This window comes from Perissodus microlepis, chromosome 8 (genome assembly GCF_051167445.1).
Source record: "Perissodus microlepis isolate ML-2025 ecotype Zambia chromosome 8, ASM5116744v1, whole genome shotgun sequence".
Taxonomy (NCBI): Eukaryota; Metazoa; Chordata; class Actinopteri; order Cichliformes; family Cichlidae; genus Perissodus; species Perissodus microlepis.
This window is the reverse complement of record NC_140468.1, coordinates 23827837-23849878: the sequence shown is the minus strand read 5'-3', so window position 1 is coordinate 23849878 and position 22042 is coordinate 23827837. Positions and strand designations below refer to the sequence as shown.

The 22042-nt window shown below is 41.8% G+C and overlaps 1 protein-coding gene across 2 annotated transcripts; it reads left to right on the top strand.

The window, feature by feature from the left end:
- The first annotated feature begins 17673 nt into the window (after positions 1-17673).
- On the top strand, positions 17674-21609 carry LOC146382050 (transmembrane protein 100-like). Of its 2 annotated transcripts, none has more exons than XM_084938323.1 (2): positions 17674-17778; positions 17981-21609. In XM_084938323.1, exon 2 carries the CDS (start codon positions 18194-18196, stop codon positions 18659-18661), a length of 468 nt encoding a protein of 155 aa, XP_084794449.1. In that variant the 5' UTR covers positions 17674-17778; positions 17981-18193; the 3' UTR covers positions 18662-21609. The 2 variants fall into 2 exon arrangements, with proteins under 2 accessions (XP_084794449.1, XP_084794448.1); XM_084938322.1 differs by having other exon boundaries at positions 17676-17778; positions 17960-21609.
- The last annotated feature ends 433 nt before the right edge of the window (positions 21610-22042 follow it).

Below are 22042 nucleotides of genomic sequence, written 5' to 3'. Positions count from 1 at the left end.
ACTGTTAAACACATGCATGAGTCACTAACTTGTCCATTTATGATTCTGTTCAAATTCCTTGAGACAATCAGTTTTTCCATGCTGTTATTTTGAGATTTTCTATCTAAAAACGTCTGAAGGCATCCTGAAGTGCAATCGCAGCACTTTCAGGATGTCTTCCAATAAGATGTCTTCCAGCTCCGCTGAGGTACAGCAAGATTTCTCCATTTCTAACCACAGTAAACCTTCTTTCCAACTTAGATGAGAATGAAATGTGCACCTCTTGTCTCAGTAGCATTTACTTACAGGGGCTCTGTTGTGCTCATTTTCAACGTCATTTTTTTCTCTCTTTGACCTTTCAATTTAAATTTCAAAATACTCGGCCTTGGTGCAGCCCTTCAGTTCATGAAACGAGCCGTTTTAGCCAATTAAACGTCTGTCAGATCAGATGAGCAGATATTCTGCTTCATCTTCTTTTGGCTGCTCTCTTTCCTGTGAGGTCTTCCTCTTTCTGTCTTAACTGGTAGGTCCATCTTCAACATCCTTTGTCGGTATATCCACTATCCCTCTTCTGCACATGTCCAAACCATCTTAGCATCTCTAATCTTATCCATCCTGGTCACTCCCAATGAAATGTCTTCAGCTCGGATTCCTGTGTTTTTGTCAGTGCCACCGTCTCCAAACCATACATCACAACCGGGCATGCTCTCATCTTGTAAACTTTCCCTTTCACTCTTGCTGTTGTCTTTATGTCACAAATCACCTGATACTCATCTCAGCCAACTCCAAACTGCCTACGCTCTCTTCTACTCATCTACCTTCACTATTTCTAGCTTCACTTTTCCACCTGTCCATCTCTAATTCACATACATAAATTCTGTCTCGCTTCTACTGATATTTCCTCCCTCTTCTCTCCAGTGCATACATCCACCTTTCCGGACTCTCATCCACCTGCTCCCTACTCTCACTACAGATCACAATGTTGCCTATGAACATCATAATCCACAGAGACTACTTCCTGGCTCATCTTTTATTCAGGAAGAGTATACGTCTATAAAAATCTAAAACAGAAAATGACCTGCTGAATCCAAGGAAGCGTAGCTAACAGCAAGAACTTTGCTGGCTGTTACCACAGACAATCTGATGCAGGTATCATATCGAAACTGGAAAAAAGCTGGATTTGTGCATCTCTACTTTTCGTTACCTTTGAGACAATTGTTTTCTGATTGGCTGCCCTACACAAACAAAAGATTTAAACAGCAGATGGGAGGAGCTTTGTATGTTTACAGCCACAGTTTACAGGGCCACAACTGGGCGGGGGGGGGGACTGTTAAAAACACTCTTTATGATGGTAAATAGACTGGTTCTTATGTAGCGCTTTTCTACTCTTCTGAGCACTCAAAGCGCTTTATACAACTTGTGCATTCACCCATTCACACAAGCACATTGGTCTAAGTGCTATTTTTTTTAGCTAACATTCACACACGTTCATACTCCGATGGATGCATCGGAGAGCAATTTGGAGTTAGTATCTTGCCCAAGGATATTTGGCATGCAGACTAGGGGAAGCCAGGAATCGAACCACCAACCTTCCAATCAGTAGGTGACCTGCTCTACCACCTGAGCTACAGATACTCTGTAAGCTTTGGACTTAAAGGAATTCTGTTTCAGTCACGCCATGTTTTATATAAATATTTTCCGTTGTGATAGTAAATGACAAAAAAATTAGCAAAGGCAATAGTTTTCATTAAGAAAAACCTAAAAAACCCTGTTTTGGTAAATGTTTCTACTTATTTCTTCAATTTATAGCTTACAAACAACAAGGACAATGATAGAACTGGCACAATAGTTGGAAAATATTAAGACTATATTAAGATTTGAAGAAAAAATTAGCGTACACAGATGTTTGCAGCCCAAAGCTGTAAGCTGTTGTGTGCAGAACATTTTCTATCTTCTGTCCGATGTAAAGGCTTAGTATTGCAATTGCAAATCAACTTTTGTAACCCCTGATGTCTTGCATGTTTAGAATTGCACATACAGCAATTATACCATGTCAACTGGGAAATCAAGAGATTATGAGAAGCATGACAAGGGAGCAGTAAATCCAATTTGTTTAACTACAGATCAACCCCTAAGGGTACAAAGGAATCTGCTTCTGTAAATTAGAATTTATAAAATTATGTAATTGGTGAAAATCTATATTTAAAATAAGATGACTTTTGTGTGGTTTTTAAGCAGCTGGTGATTTCAATATATTCTCATGTGTCAGGAGTACCGGATTCTGAGAAAACATGCTCACTGACACTAATGACAAACTCTGAAAAGCTTCATATAGACACATTTTTCTCTTACTCCTGTTAGAATCTGAATAAGCTCCTCTGCATCAGGATCATTCAGTGTAAAGTCTGCCTTCGTTTATTCATCTTTGTTTCTGTCTCCATTTTATTTTTATGCAGTCTTCATCCTCTAAGCGTTGCAATTTTCTCTTTTTTCCGACTTAATTTATGTCTAATTACTTCTCATTGTTGGGAGCTTTTTTTTAAAGCTTCCCAGGGTTTCTTTGAATTCTTCATTCCCTCTTTTTCCTTTTTAGTAATTTTACTTTCTAAAACTCAAACACCAAAGTTAGCCTCACTGATGTGAATTGTGGAGGTGGTGGGACTTCAAAGAACTGTTGTTCCCATGGGTGGTGTTTGGGTGGGTAACCAGAGGATGCAAGTTCAGACAAGGTTTAAAGAGGTAATCTGTGGCTGCTTTATGTTTTATTTTTCCATCTTTGGGACCACTGTTTTCATGCACTTCACGCTTTTGAAGCAGTGTGGGCATTACTGTGATGCTCTTTTCATCTGATTTATAGCTGAAGTTTCTGTAGGTGGTGCTTGCTACATTACAGACCCTGTTGTGCAAGAATATTTAGTACGAGTATGCAAATGTGGCTCACTCTGCTAACAAGGCATCATAGAGCATGAAGAATTAGTAATGGTTTTTAGTCTACTAGAGTAGTACATTAAATTCTTTTGATTTTTATTTTCGAAGAATTGCCCCACTTACCTTTAGTGGTTTCTAGTGATGCAGGTTTTTTTTTGCCAAGGTTAACAGTTATATATGTGCCAAGAATCTTTTTTGCCTTGACCCCAATACACTGAAGCTGAACAGGATTCTTGCTGAAAAATAAGCTGTGAAAAAATTGTCTTGTCTGTGCTGCGCTTTCTCAATTATGTTGAAATGGAATCACTAGCTGGATTGCAATCAGAGGCAGTGTTTGTTTTTGAATGAATGGAGTGCTCCACAGTGCAGTGTAGCAGACAGGAGGTGCTTGTGGTGGATGTAGGGAACTGAAATTGGAATTTAACAACCAAACACACCTTTGTCTTCAGTGTGTCTTTAGCAGCTTTGCAAAGTCACAGGTGTGCATTGCCAAAGCAATGGCAGTGGTGATAAGTCAGCATGGAAGTGTATGCTTCTTTTTCGTAGCTAAAGCCAAAAAGGTTTGCATAATATAGCTAAGTAAACATGGATGGTAACATTATCCAACAGAACATTTCAAATCAAATTAATACAAACTGTTTGCTGTGATAGCAGGTTTCTGTAATACCCTTCTGAAATATTGTCCAACCAAATGCTTGCACATAACCAGTGGCAACCTCTGGTGCTGAACCTCTGCCTCAGTGACCACTTCAGGTTAGCTCCAGAAGCAAGTTGGTAACCTATACATTTGGATGCTGGAGGGTGGGGTGAGTCCAGTTTAAATGATGTGTGTCCAGTAGTGTTGTGCAATATTCTTATCACATTCAATTTAATTCAGTTTTATTTATATAGCACCAAATCACAACAACAGTCACCTCAAGGTGCTTTATATTGTAAGGTAGACCCTACAATAATACATACAGAGGAAAACCCAACAATCATATGACCCCCTATGAGCAAGCACTGTGGCAATAGTGGGAAGGAAAAACTCCCTTTTAACAGGAAGAAACCTCCGGCAGAACCAGGCTCAGGGAGGGGCGGGGCCATCTCCTGCAACCGGTTGGGGAGAGAGAAGGAAGACAGGATAAAAGACATGCTGTGGAAGAGAGCCAGAGATTAATAACAAGTATGATTCAATGCATAGAGGTCTATTAACACATCGTGAGTGAGAAAGGTGACTGGAGAAATAATCAATGCATTATGGGAATCCCCCCACAACCTACACCTATTGCAGCATATCTAAGGGAGGATTCAGGGTCACCTGATCCAGCCCTAACTATAAAAAACTTAGTGACCACTAAATAAATGTGGTTTTCTTTCCACAATAATTAGTTAATGCAACAAAACACACCTTGCAGCTTTACATGTATTTTAAAACTGGGTTTATGGAAACCTGGAATGTAATTGTGACTGTCTCTAAAGCACTTTGGGTCAACTTGTGTTTTTTAAATGTGATGTAGGCTAGACATTCAGCCATAGTGCTTAATGTTTAGGGCAGGGGTCGGCAACCTGCAGCTCTTTAGTCCTTATAGTGCGGCTCCGCGTGGTTTGGGAAAATAAATTAGAAGTATTTAGCTGAGTTCCTTTTTAACTTGTAGTTCTAAATTGGAAGATTATTGTGATATTGAGATATAAAAATAAAATTATATTTTATTATTTTTTCATCGCTCAAAATAAGCGTCACACTCGCGGAAGCCGGTGTACCCGCCGAAGCGCCATGCATTTATCGAGACTTTCAACCCCATGTAGGCCAATTATGGATCTTCGGATCCACATTATGTCAGCAGCTCCACCGTGAACTAAGTTAAAAACAAACACCGCTCACGCCTCACAGATGACAGCTTACAATCCTGCGTAAAGATGAAAGTGACTTTGTACAGCCCCGATTTGCAGACGCTGTGCGCAGAGGATCAGGAGCGGAAGTCCCATTGTAAACATACCACAGCAGACCCGACGATGTTTCCATGAACATGCTTTTCAGCATCTCTTTATTGACCGCTTTTCACACACGGTTGCTGTACGCACACAGCCGGCTGTAGCTTTTCAGCTCACAGCCCGACACACACCAACACAACAGCACAGATAGCACAGATGTTAAGGCGGCGAGGTGTGATTGCGGGTGCCGCTCAGGTGCGTCCGGCTCCCCTGCAGCGGCATTGCAGACGATGCCCCGCCACAGACAATAACCAGGTAAATACATATTTAGGCAGAATTTTGCAAATATCTATTTTTCATTTTTTAGCAGCATAGTGCTTTTTTTCCAATTATTTTTATTAAAAGTCAGGTCAAGGCTCCAAAAGCCCAAAGGCGATATAAGGGTGGCGGCTCACAACAGTTTTTGTTTGCTACATGGATCATTTTAGTTCAGCTGGGTGTCTTTCTTTTTGTTATATTTCTTTAAGAGTTCAAAATCCAGAGGATGGTCGTTGTACTCCAACCCACCTCTGGCGCTGGTGCCCTACCCTCAATTTTAAATGCATTTAGACACTGAGGGTTTTCGGGAGGAGCCGTGCTGCTCTCTGAGAGGAAGCTAGTACCATGCTCTCCTGAGTTTTAAATGCAATTTAGAACAGCACACAACAACATTACATATGAGCGGGCGTAGGGAGGTTTGAGGTCTTCACTCACCCCGGTTCTGTTAGCCGCCAGGGCTGGGGGGCTGGGAGGAGGTGCTGGCCGTCAGACTGGGGTCTGGGATGCGGGGCCTCCCTGCTACTGCAGATAAGGAGGTGGTCCGCTTGCCTCCACCCCAGAGAGAAGGGTTACATCTCCTGGGTCTAGGTGCGGCTTGCCCCTCTGGGGGCGGGGGTACCTGGACCTGGGATATAGAGTATGTTTGGGGAGTGCGACTGTCTGTGCAGTGTCTATTTGTGTCTGTCTACACGTTGGGTGAGTGCCAAGTATTTGGTTGTGCATATGGGGGTGGGAATGCACGTCTGTGTCCGCGTGTGCCTGTTCGTCTGTGTCTATATGTCAGGTTGGGTCTTAGACTCAACCTCTCTGGGTACATCTCAGGCCCTCTAAAGTACGGAGGCCTATCTCCCCTCACCACACTCCCTGCCGGTGGCTGATGCCCTTAGACGTTGGTGTGTTGGTGGTCCTTGTCATCTGGGGCTGGGCGCTCATGCATGTACCGGCTCACTCCTGGTGGCCGATTGGCGGGGCCGGGCGCCTGTGGCCCGGCTGGGCTCCTTCCGGGGGGTGGGATGCCCTCAGGCCTCTGGCCTCTGGGCCTGAAGCTCGGTCCTCTCTGGCACAGCTGGCTGCCGGCGGAGCCCGCGGGCACGCCACTGCAACCCCCTCTGGCCTCTGCTCCGTAGCTGCGGGGTGACCTCTCGTTTGGGGCTCTACTCAGCTCTTCCCAGGAGGGTGGCACGGTTCCCCCCCCCCTTTTGGTGGTCCTCCTCGGGTCCTTGTACTCTGGGGCCTCTGGATATCTGGGGCCTGGATCTCCTCCATACCTGCTTCATACCCTGGTGGACGGGGCTATGGCTCCCCACACTCCCTAGCAGATCGTTACATGGAGAAACCTTTGGAATACAAGCGTGCTGATCCACACAGGTATGCACACAGGTGTACACACGGGTGTTCACAGACGCGGACTACACCTTTCTTGGCTGCTGCCTCAAAGCACATTGTGCGCTGTCTATCGTTTATTATTTAGTATCTACTGTTATCTACTGCTAGCTAGTTTATTGTGATGGTGCTGTTTTTATTATGTTGCTCTTTGTTGTTTGCTTTCTCTTCTGTTTTTTTTCTCCATACAGGTGATCCAGGCGTTTTGTTTGTTTGTTTGTTTGTTTTTTCCTTTCTTCCCCCCCTTCTCACCGTCTCTTCTCCCCTTTGGTTTTCTTTCTCTCCCTCTCTTTCTTTCATTCTTTCTCCCTGTCCTATCCCCCAGTCACGTCTGTCCCGTTTGTAGCAACCGAAAATAAAATAAATACATAATTATAATAAAGGTCAATCAAATGGACCAATATGGCAAGGCCATGATGATCCACTTGGTAAAATAAATCCGCTTGGCATCTTTCTTGGCCTTGAGACAACAATTCTGATGGCTAAAGATCCAAACGGGACACAAAAAAAAAAAAAAAAAGAGTTCAAAATGTGTTAATTACATAAATAAAATGTAATTTGTCTGTAGCACTTTATGGATTTCATAAGCAACACACCTTAGTTGTTCACACAAAGCATAAAGGTAAAAAACAGTATATACAGTGTTATCTTCATTTTAGATGTCAAAAAGTATTTGCGGCTCCCAGTGTTTTCTTTTGCGTGGAAACCGGGTCCAAATGGCTCTTTGGGTCTTAAAGGTTGCTGACCCCTGGTTTAGAGTATATTTTTTCATTTCCAAGAAAATAACTACCCAATTAACTGGGCTACATAGAAAAACGTATTGATCCTAACGCACTACTATCAATTCAATACTAATACCAGCATTGGTATCGATGCTTGGATTGATCCACCCACCTCTAATGTCCAGACACAGAGCCAGTCAGTGACTGCTAGGACTCATTTGCACTGATTGCAGTTGCTAAACTAGACCCTTCTGTTGTATTGGAATTATCTGACTAATATTATGTGGCATTGATGGTCTGTGTGGCAAGACATTTGTGTTTCAGTTTTGGTTAGAGAAAGTCCGGAATCAGTAAAAGCTATTGTGCAGATATCTGCCCAGTGTATAGATGCAGCTTGTTAACCAAACCTCCAAACCAAGCTTGCAGACAAAGCTGGTTTTGTAGTGCAAAACTTACCATTCCATATTTCCTTTTTTTTTTTGCCTGTCCCGTTTGGATCTTTAGCCATCAGAATTGTTGTCTGAAGGCCAAGAAATATGCCAAGTGGATTTACTTTACCAAGTGGATCATCATGGCCTTGCCATATTGGTCCCTTTGATTGACCTTTATTGTAATTATGTATTTATTTTATTTTCGTTTTTTAAAGACGGGACAGACATGACTGGGGGATAGGACAGGGAGAAAGAATGAAAGAAAGAGAGGGAGAGAAAGAAAAATCGAGGGGAGAAGAGTATTTAAAAGTAGAATGGGAGGGAGAGCCTTCAGTTTTCAGGCCCCTCTTCTGTGGAACCAGCTTCCAGTTTGGATTCGGGAGACAGAAACTATCTCTACTTTCAAGATTAGGCTTAAAACTTTCCTTTTTGCTAAAGCATATAGTTAGGGCTGGACCAGGTGACCCTGAATCCTCCCTTAGTTATGCTGCAATAGACGTAGGCTGCCGGGGATTCCCATGATGCATTGAGTTTTTCCTTTCCAGTCACCTTTCTCACTCACTATGTGTTAATAGACCTCTCTGCATTGAATCATACCTGTTATTAATCTCTGTCTCTCTTCCACAGCATGTCTTTTATCCTGTCTTCCTTCTCTCACCCCAACCGGTCGCAGCAGATGGCCCCGCCCCTCCCTGAGCCTGGTTCTGCCGGAGGTTTCTTCCTGTTAAAAGGGAGTTTTTCCTTCCCACTGTCGCCAAAGTGCTTGTTCATAGGGGGTCATATGATTGTTGGGTTTTTCTCTGTATTTATGAAGCGCCTTGAGGCGACTTTTGTTGTGATTTGGCGCTATATAAATAAAATTGAATTGAATTGAATTGAAGAGATGGTGAGGAAGGGGGGAAGAAAAAAAAAGAAAAACAAACAAAACACCTGGATCACCTGTATGGAGATAAAAAACCAGAAGAGAAAACAAACAATCAACATATTTCCAACTGAATATCCTAACTTCTGGTTCTAGAAAACCGCAAAAGCAATAGTTTGTTGTGTTCCAAAGCACCATACTGTCACCTTTAAATCGTAATTACATCTTAACACCAAGCACACACTGAAAACAATATTAACCACAGACTTTATTTGTTCTCTGCAGTCACTGTTTTAAGAACATATATCTTTAAAAGACAAAGTACAATTTACAACATATTAAAAAGTTCATTTGTATTTACAGTTATCTTGGTATTTAAGCATTACACATTTAGCTTTACTTTTAGCCATGCTCTCTAACCACACTGGCATTTTACTTTGGAAAAGGTACAGCAGAACAAGTGGAGAAGTGGACATCCTGAAAGCGTTCATAAGGATGTGGGTGGATGGCAGCATAAGCAAGGCTGACAGGACATGGTTTGGCACCGGTTGCTGCCAGATGGGCTTGACAGCATGAACGTCAAGCTAACATTCAACCTGCCAAGGCCTATCTCAGCACCTCGCCAAATATCCTGTCCTTCTGGAAGGCCCTGGGCCATGTACAAGCTCACTGCAGGTATACAGGTTTTTCTATGCTGTTACTAAACAAGTGGGAGAAAAAGACACGAAAAAATATGCTGACCTGGGTGAGACCACATAAAAAGGCACATAGGCATGTGCATATACACATACATTAATCAGGCCCAACATAAAAAAAAACCCTGCCTAGCACTTGTAAGACTTTATGCTGGCAAAACAACTCTGACTCATGCTCTGTCATGAGCCCTTGGGAGATGGCTGTGTGTGGCATTAGCAGCTGATGAATTTGTCTTTTGGAGTGGGGCATCCATGTGCTGGGCTCGTTCAGGGCCATCCTATGGATACTCAATTGGATTGGAATATGTGGAGTATGTAGGCGGTTTCAGCTCCTCTTACTCTCAAGCTGTTCCTGTGTTTATTGGTGGTGGGTCATATTGTACGACAGGGAGACACAGTTGCCAGTCGACCATTAGCAAGGAAAGGTGGGTAGTCTATGTCATAATATACAGATAAAGGATCTTCAGGTAGAATGTTGCAGTTTTGTGGAGATGACCAGTGTTATCACCAGTTAATTTAATCACTGGTGGTTCATTGGTGTCCAATCCACATTAAAAGTCTCATGACTGCCGTTCATTCAGCAGACAACAACGTTTTCCTAATAATTTGTGGATGGTAATTATCAATTAAAAAGCTTGGCCTACAGTCAAAAGGGTGATATGTTACCATATCAATCACTGTTTTCTACCTTTTTTCAATCTATTTTGAGCTAGTTCTAAACTGCTATTAGGATGCTGTGTTGTTTTAGGGATCATGGATGTATCCCTAATCCTAAAGCCACTATAATCCTATAAGCCACTATGATGTGTGTCAGTGACAATGAGTATTATCTTTCTTACCTGATTGCCAAGACTTGGAAGAACAAGTCTACAGTTGGACAGTTGGAGTTAGGGTTTAGGGTTGGCACTGTCAACTGTATTGATTTAGACCACTGAGGGTTAGTAGCTCCATTGGTTTTATACATTATATATATATATATATATATTTAAAAAGAGTTCTTTGTTAGACTGTAGAGAAATGTGAAATCATTAAAAAATGACTTACATGCCTCCTTTAAACATCTTGCTAAACATCTTATCTGATACATTACATGAAATTGGGAATTGCTTAACTTTTGGTTCCCAACCCTAACCTGAAGAAAAAACAGTCTGCAAAGGTGTGTAAAAACACTGCCATGTGCTGGATCAGCTGTGCAGCAACACATGGAAGCAACATTTCCCACTTTTTTTTTTTTTTTTTTTTAACCACTTATCTCTTTGTTCATCTCACCTCGTGATAAACAATCATCGGCTCCACTGACCCATAAGGGATCTCGGTCTGTGTGTGTGCATAGTGGGTGGTTTTATGTGTGTGTGCCTGTGTGGGTATGTGTGTCTCTTCGTGCCTATCTTCGGCACAAAGCTCCTCATTGTTGCAGAGCGTGAACGGGTGACGACAGCGCAGCGGACAGTAGCATGTAAGATCTTTCTATAGCTCTCATCCATTCGTCCCCCGCCTCCAGCTCCCACCCTTTTTTCTTTTTCTCCCCATGTCTGTTGAAACACTCATACTGTTCCTTTATTGAAGGATTCTGTTATTAGACTGATCGTCTTCCTCAAATAGAAACAACAATGTGCACCACACAAATAAGGTAACGGCACCTTGGCTGCCTGCGCCTTTCTCAAGTGATCTATCTCCAGATTAAGTGGGTTACCTTTCTACGTAAAGGCTTCTCTCTGACTGTGATACAAAAACAGACTTGGCAGTGTCTGAGGGGATCCGGTGTAACAAGTATCAGACCAGGCCCATTAACCTCCTAGGACCCTGTGTCCACATATGTGGACATCACATTTTGGGTTATTTAGACTAAAATACTCAATTTTGCTCTACGTGGGCCTGATATCCACTTACGAGGACATTATACTGCTTCTGTTCTATCAAACTTTTAAACAAATATCCTCATATGTGGCTCTTATTTTTCTTAAAAACAAAAATAAGGTTTAAAAAAAATCTGGTAATTCTTTGTTTTTTCATTCATCCGGCCCCAATATGCCCAAATATCAAAGAGAAATTAAAAATGCATGTTGTGAAAGAGTTCGGGTCTTAGGAGGTTAAACATGGTGATTTTTCTTTTTTTCATTTTTTGGTTGTAGAATGGGTTTTCTTGTCTTTTTCAACACCTGGGGGTTGTTTATGAGCTTGGTTGCCTTACCTTCAGGCTAGATAAATGTCTGCTTATAGATAGATAGATAGATATTATCTCTCTAACGAAAACAGAAACAAAAAACAGAAAGCAAACAAATAGGCAAATAGGATACCTGTTTCCTGCCTTAGTAAAAAGCACAATGAATAGGCGAGGCTATATACACACACTGTTATCATCAGTTGTTGTTTGGAAGATGATTTATCCTTGTTGTTCAGTTGTTTAGCTGTTCACCTTGTCTAAAATTGGAGTGTAACATGCCGTGATGTTTCTGTTAACATAATTTATTTTAATGTTTCACAAATGACTTTTGGGTTTCATGATGAAAACACAGGGCCTTGCATATATACCCTTTTTTCAGCCTTTAGCTGTTTTGACTTTCATGTTCCTAATGTTCTTATCTTCCTAGCTGCCTTGTCACTGTTTTGTCTTTTCCATTATCTTCCTGTTTTATTTTGATAATTCTTTTCCTTACCTGTCTCTCTGACCTTCTGTCTCTGCCTTCCCTTCTGCCTTCCTGATTTTGATGTTTTATTTTTATTTATTTTTTATAATGCCAAGTTATCAGCTAAACGTACACAGAATAAAAAGTAAAAAAAAGTAAAAAATTAAGTCAATACAGAAGCGTCTTAAAACCTGCCTTCTCTCTGATGGCCACCAGATGGCGATAGCTGTTGTTACACAAAATAAAGCAATAAAAAAAATCCAACACTATGAGGCCTATAAAAATGTACCGGAAAAACTGTTTTCTGACTTGATCTCTGTTAACACTGAGCTCATGGGTTCCTCGTGTTAGTCACTCATTTTGGGTCTTACTGAATAAAAAATGATCTGTTTTATAAATCTAAGCTAAGAAGTTTTTTATACATGGTCAGCTCATTGGCTAATGAATTCTCAATCGCAAGTTGTTAGCCAATGAGCATCCAGTTTTGAAATCAGACCATTTCTTTTTAAAATAATTGCACAAAAAAACCAAATGCACTAATTATGCGTTAATTCATGAAAGCTATCTATGATCATTACATGTGGCAAAACTATTCACAAACTTTGAATAATATTTAAACAACTAACAATTGCTCATTGCTAGCAACAGTTACAATTGAAAGCAATTACACACCAAAAGCATTGGTCTTTGCAAAAATTTGTCCCACAAAAACACACTGGGGAAAAAATTAAGTTGACATCAAGCGAAGGCAGCAGCAGGCAGATCCAGGAGTTAAAGCTATATCACAACTTTATTATCATTTTACTATTTTCGTAGCATTATATAATCAGGTGATGTACATGTTTTAAGCTGCAAGTGCACTTGTTGCCAAGCACAGTGGTCTGATTGGCCAGATCTATTTATTTGCTTACTATTTATTAACTCAGTGCTATGAGCTGCATGGACACAAAGCAACATATCATAGCAAAGAACACACAGGAGCCAATAATCATTCATTAATGATGACTTGCGCTGTGTTTTGTCATGCTACTTTCAGAGTCTTCTTGCTGGTGTGCAAGAAGATAAAGAAGATAAAACACCCTTTGATAGAAACTTAGCCACCATTAATGCTATTCACCTCAATGGTTGTTCCTGCAACTAAAAATGTTTGGCTGTGAAGGTGACAAGGATCTTCAGGCTTTTTTGTCGCAAATGGCACACAAGGAGCACATGCTCTCAAGGCCAGATTTTTAAACATACACACACATCTTTGCCTGTTTTGTGAATGAAAGTGTGGGATTTCATCCATTTGCTGTTCTCATTTTTGTTATTTTAGTGTCATTTCAGGGTGAGTGATGGTGACAAACAGCTATGGCCTGCAGCCTGCGGTGCAGCTCAATGCTTTTGACGTCACTCCTATTAATGAGTTAGTGAGGGAGCACGGATTCAGTATTCAGCCAGCCAGTTTCAGTTTGAATATTAAACGCTGTGACTCTTTACTATTTTTATAGGCCCTTATTAATAGGAAATTTGCAGTTAAATTCACCCAATGAGAGTTAATCAGCCTCCAAAGGAACTGTGCCCATAAGATACCGACCAAAATTGGGCTAGGGCTAATTACAGCAGATGCAGCAGATTGGAACATTTCAGCGCCTTGAGAAAGCAGATAAGTATGGAATATACAGATCAGTGCACACACACACACACACACGGACATTGATAAAGTAGCAATCTATTATGTAACAAAAGCTATTCGTAGGGAAACTTGCTAACAATTGGCTCTCGTGCAATGTTCCTCTGAGCTGCGCGCGTGCGCAATTGTGCACTGCTGGCACGGTAATAATTCTGTTTTGCAGTGTTAGTCAGTAAGTGACTGGCTGCTCCGTATGGGATTACAACGATGCCACCTTATCCCATAGTTCAGCCAATAATGCGATTCACATTCGTATATACGCAGCTAGTCAACGTCGTTGACAGGCTATGACAGCGTCCTTATGTGCTGACACCAGTGTTTTAGCTAGCAAAGCAGCGTGGCTGATGTGGAGTGAAGCCACGTTAATGACAACGTGTACAACCATTGGAGATGTGAGCAGGACAGACGGAACAATTGACAGAAAAAGTGTGGACTTTAAACCACTTTTTAAATTGTGTTGATAGGCCACGTAAAACCGGAGTTGTGATAAAAATATCTGCAATGTTTGGTTTTCTTCCTGAATACTATCGTTGTTTATATTTACTGCGGGAAGAAACGGTAAAAACGGCGTTTTATAAGGAAAACGCTCAAAAGCACTCTCCACCTGTGAGCAAAAACAAAACCAAAAAACCCCACCCTTTCCTATTGGTCGAAAAATGTACCATGTCGACCAATCAAAAAATGATATGGCAACGTGGCATTTAGTTGTTTAGGAACGGGGAAGTTTTAGGAGTGACGCCTTGTTTTGAGATGTGAGAGATTTTCAACGTTTAGCGCAAATCTTGTGTAGTCAGTGTGTAGTGTAGTCAATAGTTTTGTTGTGTGTGTCAGAACAATGAGGCGACTACTGAGTGCTACAGACAGGGCTGGACTGGGACAAAAAAACAGCCGGGGCATTTTGCCCACCATGGTATTATAGGAAAAGCCATAAAGCATAGGTGTCAAACTCTGGCCCGCGGGCCAAATTTGGCCCGCAGCCTAATTACATTTGGCCCGCGAAGCCATACCAAATTATTATTAGAGCTGGGCTACTGGTATTATACAGCTAATATATATATTGTTTAGTATTAAGCTTTGCTTGCTCCATATTCAGTTTTTCAGCAAAACTTGTTTGAGTCCATAAGAAGAGATTCATTCTTAAATCTGGAGGAAGATTTTTTTTTCAATAAATATTAATGTTAGCCCGCCACGTTGTTCCAGTTTTGAATTTTGGCCCACTGTGTATTTGAGTTTGACACCCCTGCCATAAAGCCTTGTGTGGCGGAGGTGTGGTCCCGGGCGCGGCTGCAGGGGAGGAGTGGTGCAGTGAGCTCAACAGGGCGGTGCTGGAGACGCAGGTGAGAACAGCTGATGGCGTTTGGACTGATGATGGTTTCCTTCCCCTTTTATAGTGAGACGGGAGAGGAGCGGAGGAGAGGCTGGAAATCAGCTGAGACCGGAGCTGTCAGACTGTGGAGTATCATAATAAATGAAAACTAGAAATAAACGTGGCATCTGGCGACAAACAACTGTGCGTGTGTGAAGTGCATTTCACACCTTTATAATAAACTACACCATCCTCCCTATTCTGGTATTCTAAACAGAACTTGGCAAAAATATAAAACAACCTAATTTATAATTACATATTCCTAACTAATAGGCTTGCCAACTCCCAGCAAAAAAGAAAAGAAAAAAAAATAGGGAACCATTCCCGTACCCTGTGCCTCAAGATGCTTAATTGACAAAACCGATTTTAATTTAATGCACGTATAAAACAAATGCACAGAAATCTATTATTTTTCTCCAGTAATTAAATAGATTCAACATTTTTCTTCAACAGAATTGCAGACTGCACAGATGGTATCTTCCCAAAGGAAAGAATAATATAAGTTACTAGGGTATATATTAGACTTAATATTTACTGAATACAATAATGGATTTCTATACATTTTACATCAGATGAAAACTTTTGTTGTAGGATTCAAATAATTATGTATTAAAAGCGAGACATTTTAAATGAGAATAAGAAAGAAAAGTATTTCCTTGTGCCCCCCTCTCCCTGTTAATGTCCTACCTGCCCCCCTGGCAAAACTTTGCTAGACCCGCCCCTGCACAGTTACCAGCTGTCAGCTACATAGAAAAGGATCCTGGTGTTATTTGTCTCTCAGAAACAGTTCATAACTTCCCTTCAACTCAGTCATGTCACCTCAAAGGTAAACCTGTTTCTCCATCACCTGTTCAGCTCTGATGATTCAGTAAGGACATCTCCTGGTTTCATCTTCATGTTTCCCTCTCACCAGATATACAAACCGATATCATGACCTGGAGCTGTGGCTCCAGCAAACATCAGCTGATACTAGAAAGTAATATTAAATAAATTCAATCAAGCTTAAACGTGCTGCTGTTGTTTAGCGCGACCTCCGCTGGTTTCTTCTTTCTGGCGCAGACAGAAAAGCCGATCAGCTGATCATTGATCAGTTTCGTGATTGAATTAGCAACTTTCTATCTGAAGAGGAACAGGACAAATCGTGTTCCTTTTCACCTCAACTTTAAAGTTCGGCCTCCAGTCGATCATGACCAACTGGCCAAGCCACCACCATTCATTTATACCGTTAAAAAAAGAAAAGAAATAAAACCCCATCGGCCCATAAAAATGAAAAATCACGAGCGGCCCACCGGGCAAATGCCCGGTGGGCCCAATGGCCAATCCAGCCCTGGCTACAGGTGTTACAGGAGTGATACATCTCCTGTTGTCAGGCCTGTATCAGGCTGTTGTTCTCCTTTATCTCATAGTGGACAGAAATTATTATTTTGCACAAATAATTTGTGTGGCATCAAATTTGATGCAGAACAGCTGATTCTGTAAATAGTTTTAAATTTTTATTTAAAAAAACACCTTGGCTGCATTTTTAGGTAAACGGCTGCAAAAAACGTTGTTGTTTGCATAACTCAGTTACTTTTTTGAAGAAGTAACTATATAATTAATTGCCCAACATTGGTCATTATATACTGTATTTTGCAGACAGAGAATTACAGGACTCTCTCCCAGACCACAGACTCATACTCATAATACAAGTCAGAGCTTTATTAAAAAAAAAATTAAAAAAAAGAAAGAGAGTCGTGTTTTCAAAATTGGAGTTCAAGTTATGAACAAGATTTTTAAAAATTTTCATTGTAAGTGGGCTAAAGCAGTTAATTAAAAGTAGTCTAACATAAATGTAAATGCTGTAATTTGATTATTTTAATAAACCACCAACTTGGATGGATTCAATGCTGGCGTGACAACAGTGCACACGTCTGCTGTTGCTCACAGTGGTCCAAGGGATCGCTCAGTGAGTTTGTGCGTTCGCTCAGACACATGATAAATTAGAGGGAACATTGCTCCTGTGTCCTACTGTCATTTTCTGAACAGCATAAGAGATACATGCTGGAGAAATGTGACACAAACATGACCATAACGAGGTTAACCATCATGCTTTTGAGCAAAAAATGTCTTCACTTCAATTCTGAATTATGAATAGCTGTTTAAAAAAAATACAAATTTGGGTGCTGTTCAATCTTTACTAATTACATGTCTTGCTTCTCTGTGACCTTCATGGGTTTGATTAAAACTATTAAAAACTGAATTATCTCAGTTTTAGCAGTCCCGCTTTTCTTGCTGAAAAGATGACATTTTGCAGATACAAGGTTTCTATCTCACTGTAATTATATTCCACTGTCACCCTTGGGGTGGGGATCTTGCACTGTCTTGTAACACAACTGGAGACACTGGAGATTTTCACATGACCCTGATAACATGTGTGACAGCAGCAGTGAAAATGAAGTCAGGGACAGAGCTGCGGGATGTGGTGTCATAGTATTCATGCCGATTACAATTGTTGGTCCGATTTCATTGTCAAGCAGCATCTTTTTCTCGTTTCTGTATCAGTGTCATTTATATTCTGCCCATAATGAAAAACTGCAGTGCCTTTAAGGGGTATCTCAAATTCCATGTCACACTAAATAATGAATTAAGATCAGTGAATGAGACCGCTGAACGGTTAACCTCATCTCAGCCCCTCCTCCCTGAATCACTCTGCCAGGGGAGCCAATCAGATGCTTGCATCTCATTGACCACGTCCCACAGGCTCCACCTCCTCTCCTCTGTCATTATATAATCCTATGAACATCGGCATCACAACACTGTGGTGCTGCTGCTGCTGCGAGCCGCTCAGGAGACAAGGCTGCACTGAAAACATTCACTCATTGATGGATACTGAAAATACCGGGTAAGTGCCTCCTCTCTGTAGCAGATCTGTCTCATCTGTTGGCTTTATTTTTCCTTTCTTTCCATCCTTTTCCTGTGAATGTCTCCAGCCCTCTTGGAATGTTTGCTCAGTAGTTGTGTTTTCTTCTCTGTCTTGCCCTATTTTTTCTTCTTTCCCCCCATCTCCTGCTTTCTATTTTCAGGTCTTCTCTCTGTGTCTCCAGTTGCAGGCACATGCTGGCATTAAGTACTGAGAGCAACAACAACAAGACCAGTAGCAGCAACCTCTCTGTCATTGACAGCACTCGAAGCAGCTTCAGAGAAACCCCCTGTAGCATCATAAAAGGCAGCAGCAATCATCAAACGTACTCAAAGAGGACCCCCGCTGCCGACGTGCAGCTTTTCGTGCTTCGTCACCCAAGGACGGCAGCTCTGAGATGGGCTGCTCCTCGGGCCGCCAGCCCCCAGCCTCGGTCCTTCATCCGGACCTGGACTGCGGCCACAGCAGCGAGGCCAACAACTTGCCCCAAGACTCTGAGAACCAGGGTTTGAACGGCTGTGGCGAAGGAGGGGAGATGGAGGGAAGTGTCGGAAGGTGTTCGGCCAAACCTCCAGAGTCTCTCCCAACGCTGGAGAGGCTCGCCCAAGCTACAGGCGGGACAGAGAAGTCCTGGTACCGCTGCGTGTTCCCGTTCGGCGTGATATCTCTGGTGATCGGCATGGCAGGAACTGGGGTGACGTTTACCTTTAACACGTTGCTCCAGACCAAAGTAGTGTCCGTGGCGCTGCTGTGTGTCGGCGTCGTGATGTTGCTTGTGGCAGCAGTCTGCTGGAGGGCCCACAGACTGAGGAGGAGGAAAAAGAAAGAAGGTGGATTCTTCATTGCTGATCAGGGTACTTTGTGATGGAGGGCGTTGTTCAGGCTGATGTATTCCAGAGGGGACAGAGCAGTCGGAGTTGGACTTTTTGAATGAGAAGGGCAACTAAAAAAGAAAAAGACAAGAAGTTGTAGGGCCTGAACTTGAAAAGACTGAAAAAAGTTGGATGTCATTGTTAGTATTTCTGCCAGGTAAACTTTGTAACACCTTAAACTTTAGAAAACCTTCTAGCAAAGGAACCATCATCATGACCAGATACACAGGGTAGAATACACATTGCACACTCCATACAAACCCTCCCTCTCCACTCTTCTGTTCAGTCCAGTAATGGATCCACCTGGATGAAAGCGGAGCCTAAAGCACATTACAGATCATTGCTCCAAGGCTGGCCTCGCTGTGCTGTGGAAATGCATGAGAGATAGGCACCTCAGGGATAGCTACAGTACTTAATACCTCTGAATCCCTCTGCTGCAGGTTACTGGATAAAAAGAGGTGTGATTGTGTGGAACAGGGGAGTTAACAGTGACCAGACGAGCCTTTCTGGATACGGTAGAGCAAGAGTATCAAACAAGCGATCTGATCTGACATATGTGGCCATGCGCATCAGTTCAACCCCCACCCATTCAATTAGTTTACAAAGAGACAACAATTTTTATTATTGGATTACTGAACGAGAACTGCACTTGTAAATGAAGCATGATTTCCCCTTGCCACAACAGAGCTGCCCTTTTGGCACGTACGCTCTGTCTCCCGCGGCTCCGGTTCGGCGACTCATTAGGTGAAAGGGCCAGGGAGTCAGTGAGGGGTCGCATCTGAGGAAGAGGCGAGAATTCATCCCAAAGCATGCTCATTATATGAAATTAAACAAGCAAAATAGCAGAGTCAGCGTGTTCCTCATATCTCTCTCTCTGCATTCCATTCTGCTGTCACCAGTCCTAAATGCTTACTGCAATAAAGATTTGTTTCGGAGGGGCAAAAATTCCAGTTATGTCAGATCAATAGAAATCACTACGCCATAAAGTGCTAATCTTTTTGGAGGTAATGGTGTGGTCAAACCTGCATTCCGTCAGCACTTTCGGATTTATCATAGATCATAAGAAAGAAGGACGTAGCCAATCTGTGAACTTACATTTTTTCTCATGACCAGCAGGGGGTATCTGATCCTGTGACATAAAGAAGCCCAACTGTAGGGATAACTTCAAAGTTTAGTGTAAAACGCATGGACAACCGTGTGATTGATCCATGCAGAGGCCTTTGTTTCTGAGTCACATGTACACCTTGCTTGTGACGTGAGACTACGCCCACCGCTTATATATAGTCCATATTTTTACACTATGTCAAGGAATCGCATTACATGCATATCATACAGACTGGTGTATAACAGCTTCAGGCTCGCTGGCCCGATTCCTCTATTCCACGACTCCCGCTGAACCGAGCAAATTCGGCGCTGCTGGGCATTTAGGTGGTTGCGGTGAGGGGGAAATCAATTCTTTCCTTTATATACCTTCCATTCTTACACTCTCAAAGAAAGGGGGTTATACTGCTCTTCATATTAGCTACTCGATCCCCGAGGACAGGCTTAAACAAATTTACCTTGTTCCTCAGTGATAAGATGAGCCACGCGGTGGTGTATATCGCACAGAACCTGTCCTGAACATTGTTCTTTTTTTGGGGTGAAACATTTTCTGCTTTGACTAGATCACTCATTTCGCCAAAACAATAGCAAAAATCCTTCTCCGTCTTAGGGCCAAGCTGTAGCAGTAAGCTGAACGCAATAGGTTTAGTAGTTCATGATTCTGAGCAGCAGGAAGAGTGCAGACAACCCAGCAGCTCTGTGTCGGCTGTAGCTGTTAATGTACTTAACTGAAAATTATCATCTCCAACTTTTGCATGGAGTTACTCGGAGCAGCAGTTGTACAAGTGCATATGTGTACCATGTTGGTTGTGTGCACACTAAAGCTACAACTAATGATTTGTTCCCCCGCCCCCCCCTCCCTCGTCTGCCTCCATCCCGCTCCGTGTCAACTGTCCAGTTTCGTGGGCTTATTTCACAGCTGGCTTATAAAAGTGAAGATAATCCTCGCTTTGTAGAAGCATTCAGCTGTGTGCACGCATATCTGTTCCTATATCGAGTATTCCTCTGAGTTACATATCATAAATGCTGTAGGTACTAACTGAGAGTGTAGCCTCATTTCTGAATGTACCTCCAACAGTGAGTGTCTTACGAACATCCTTGTACAGAGTGTAAAGATTATTTATATTGTTTATGTACACTCTATTTTGAGTAAGACAGATTTAGAGACACAGTACAGTGTGCATCTATCTGAGGCACTAGCCAACAGTTGGGTTTTTTTTGTTTCAGCTGGCGGTGTGGTTGTAGTGTTTTCAGCTATGTTGCAGTGATTGCAAACTGTGATTGTTTCATCCCAAGTAACCAACCCAGACAAGGATACATTTGTAATTAAAATCAAGCACATAATCAGTTACAACTTTTAAGATGGAGGGGTTTTTTACGTTATGTAAAAAGATCTGATTTTAAATAAAAACGTTGTGTTTTTGGAATGAAACTATCCAGTTGCTTTACGTGGTTGTGGTCAATTTGCTTTGAGTTTACTGGCATGTCCAAGCTTTTCTCTGAGTGCCTTTTACTTGCTACATTAATATTTCTATGTATGGTACATTTAATGTAAGCTGTGCAGGCCTACCGGCACCAGTAATATAGTAGCCTAAAACAGACACGGAAATACGTGAAGTTTTTTTTATCAGTCGAGTTCAGTGTGTGTGAGTGCCGTGGTGTGCATGAAGTCAGACTTTGATATGGTTCCTTTATTTAAAGCAACAGAAATACCAAATATATTTATCAAGAATTCATATTTTTTGTCCTTCTGAAATATGTGTACCAGTGTACATTTTTCTTGTTTACTGTTAAGCTTCTAAAGCGCTGAATTAAATGCAAAGATTGATTTTGGAAATGAGCTCTATGGCTGTTGTTTGTTTTTCACCAGATTGGGGAAATTGCTGCTGAATTGCTATTTGGTGTCATTAGTGGAGTCATTCACACAGCATTATGAGGGCGGCTGCAGCAGCTCGGGTTTTCCTCCTTACTGACCTTTGTACTCATTCTGGGGGACATAATATAAACCACAGATGCTACTATGTTCAATGTCCAACTAAGTCTGCATTTTGTGTAAATTGACACAGACAAAAAGAACAAAAAAACAAGCCTTACAATGCACAGTCCAAAGACAGTTTGGGGTTTTCTTTTGCAATTCAGTTTTATTCATAAAGCACCAAATCACAACAACAACCGCCTCAAAGCAATTTATACTGTGGGTTAAAAACTCTAAGGTAATAAGAGAAAACCCCCAACAATCAGAACACTGAACACAGAGCCCTGTAAACAAGCAC

Excerpts from the sequence above, each read along its gene's own strand:
- LOC146382050 (XM_084938323.1), top strand. The coding sequence starts at position 18,194 with ATGGGCTGCTCCTCGGGCCGCCAGCCCCCAGCCTCGGTCCTTCATCCG.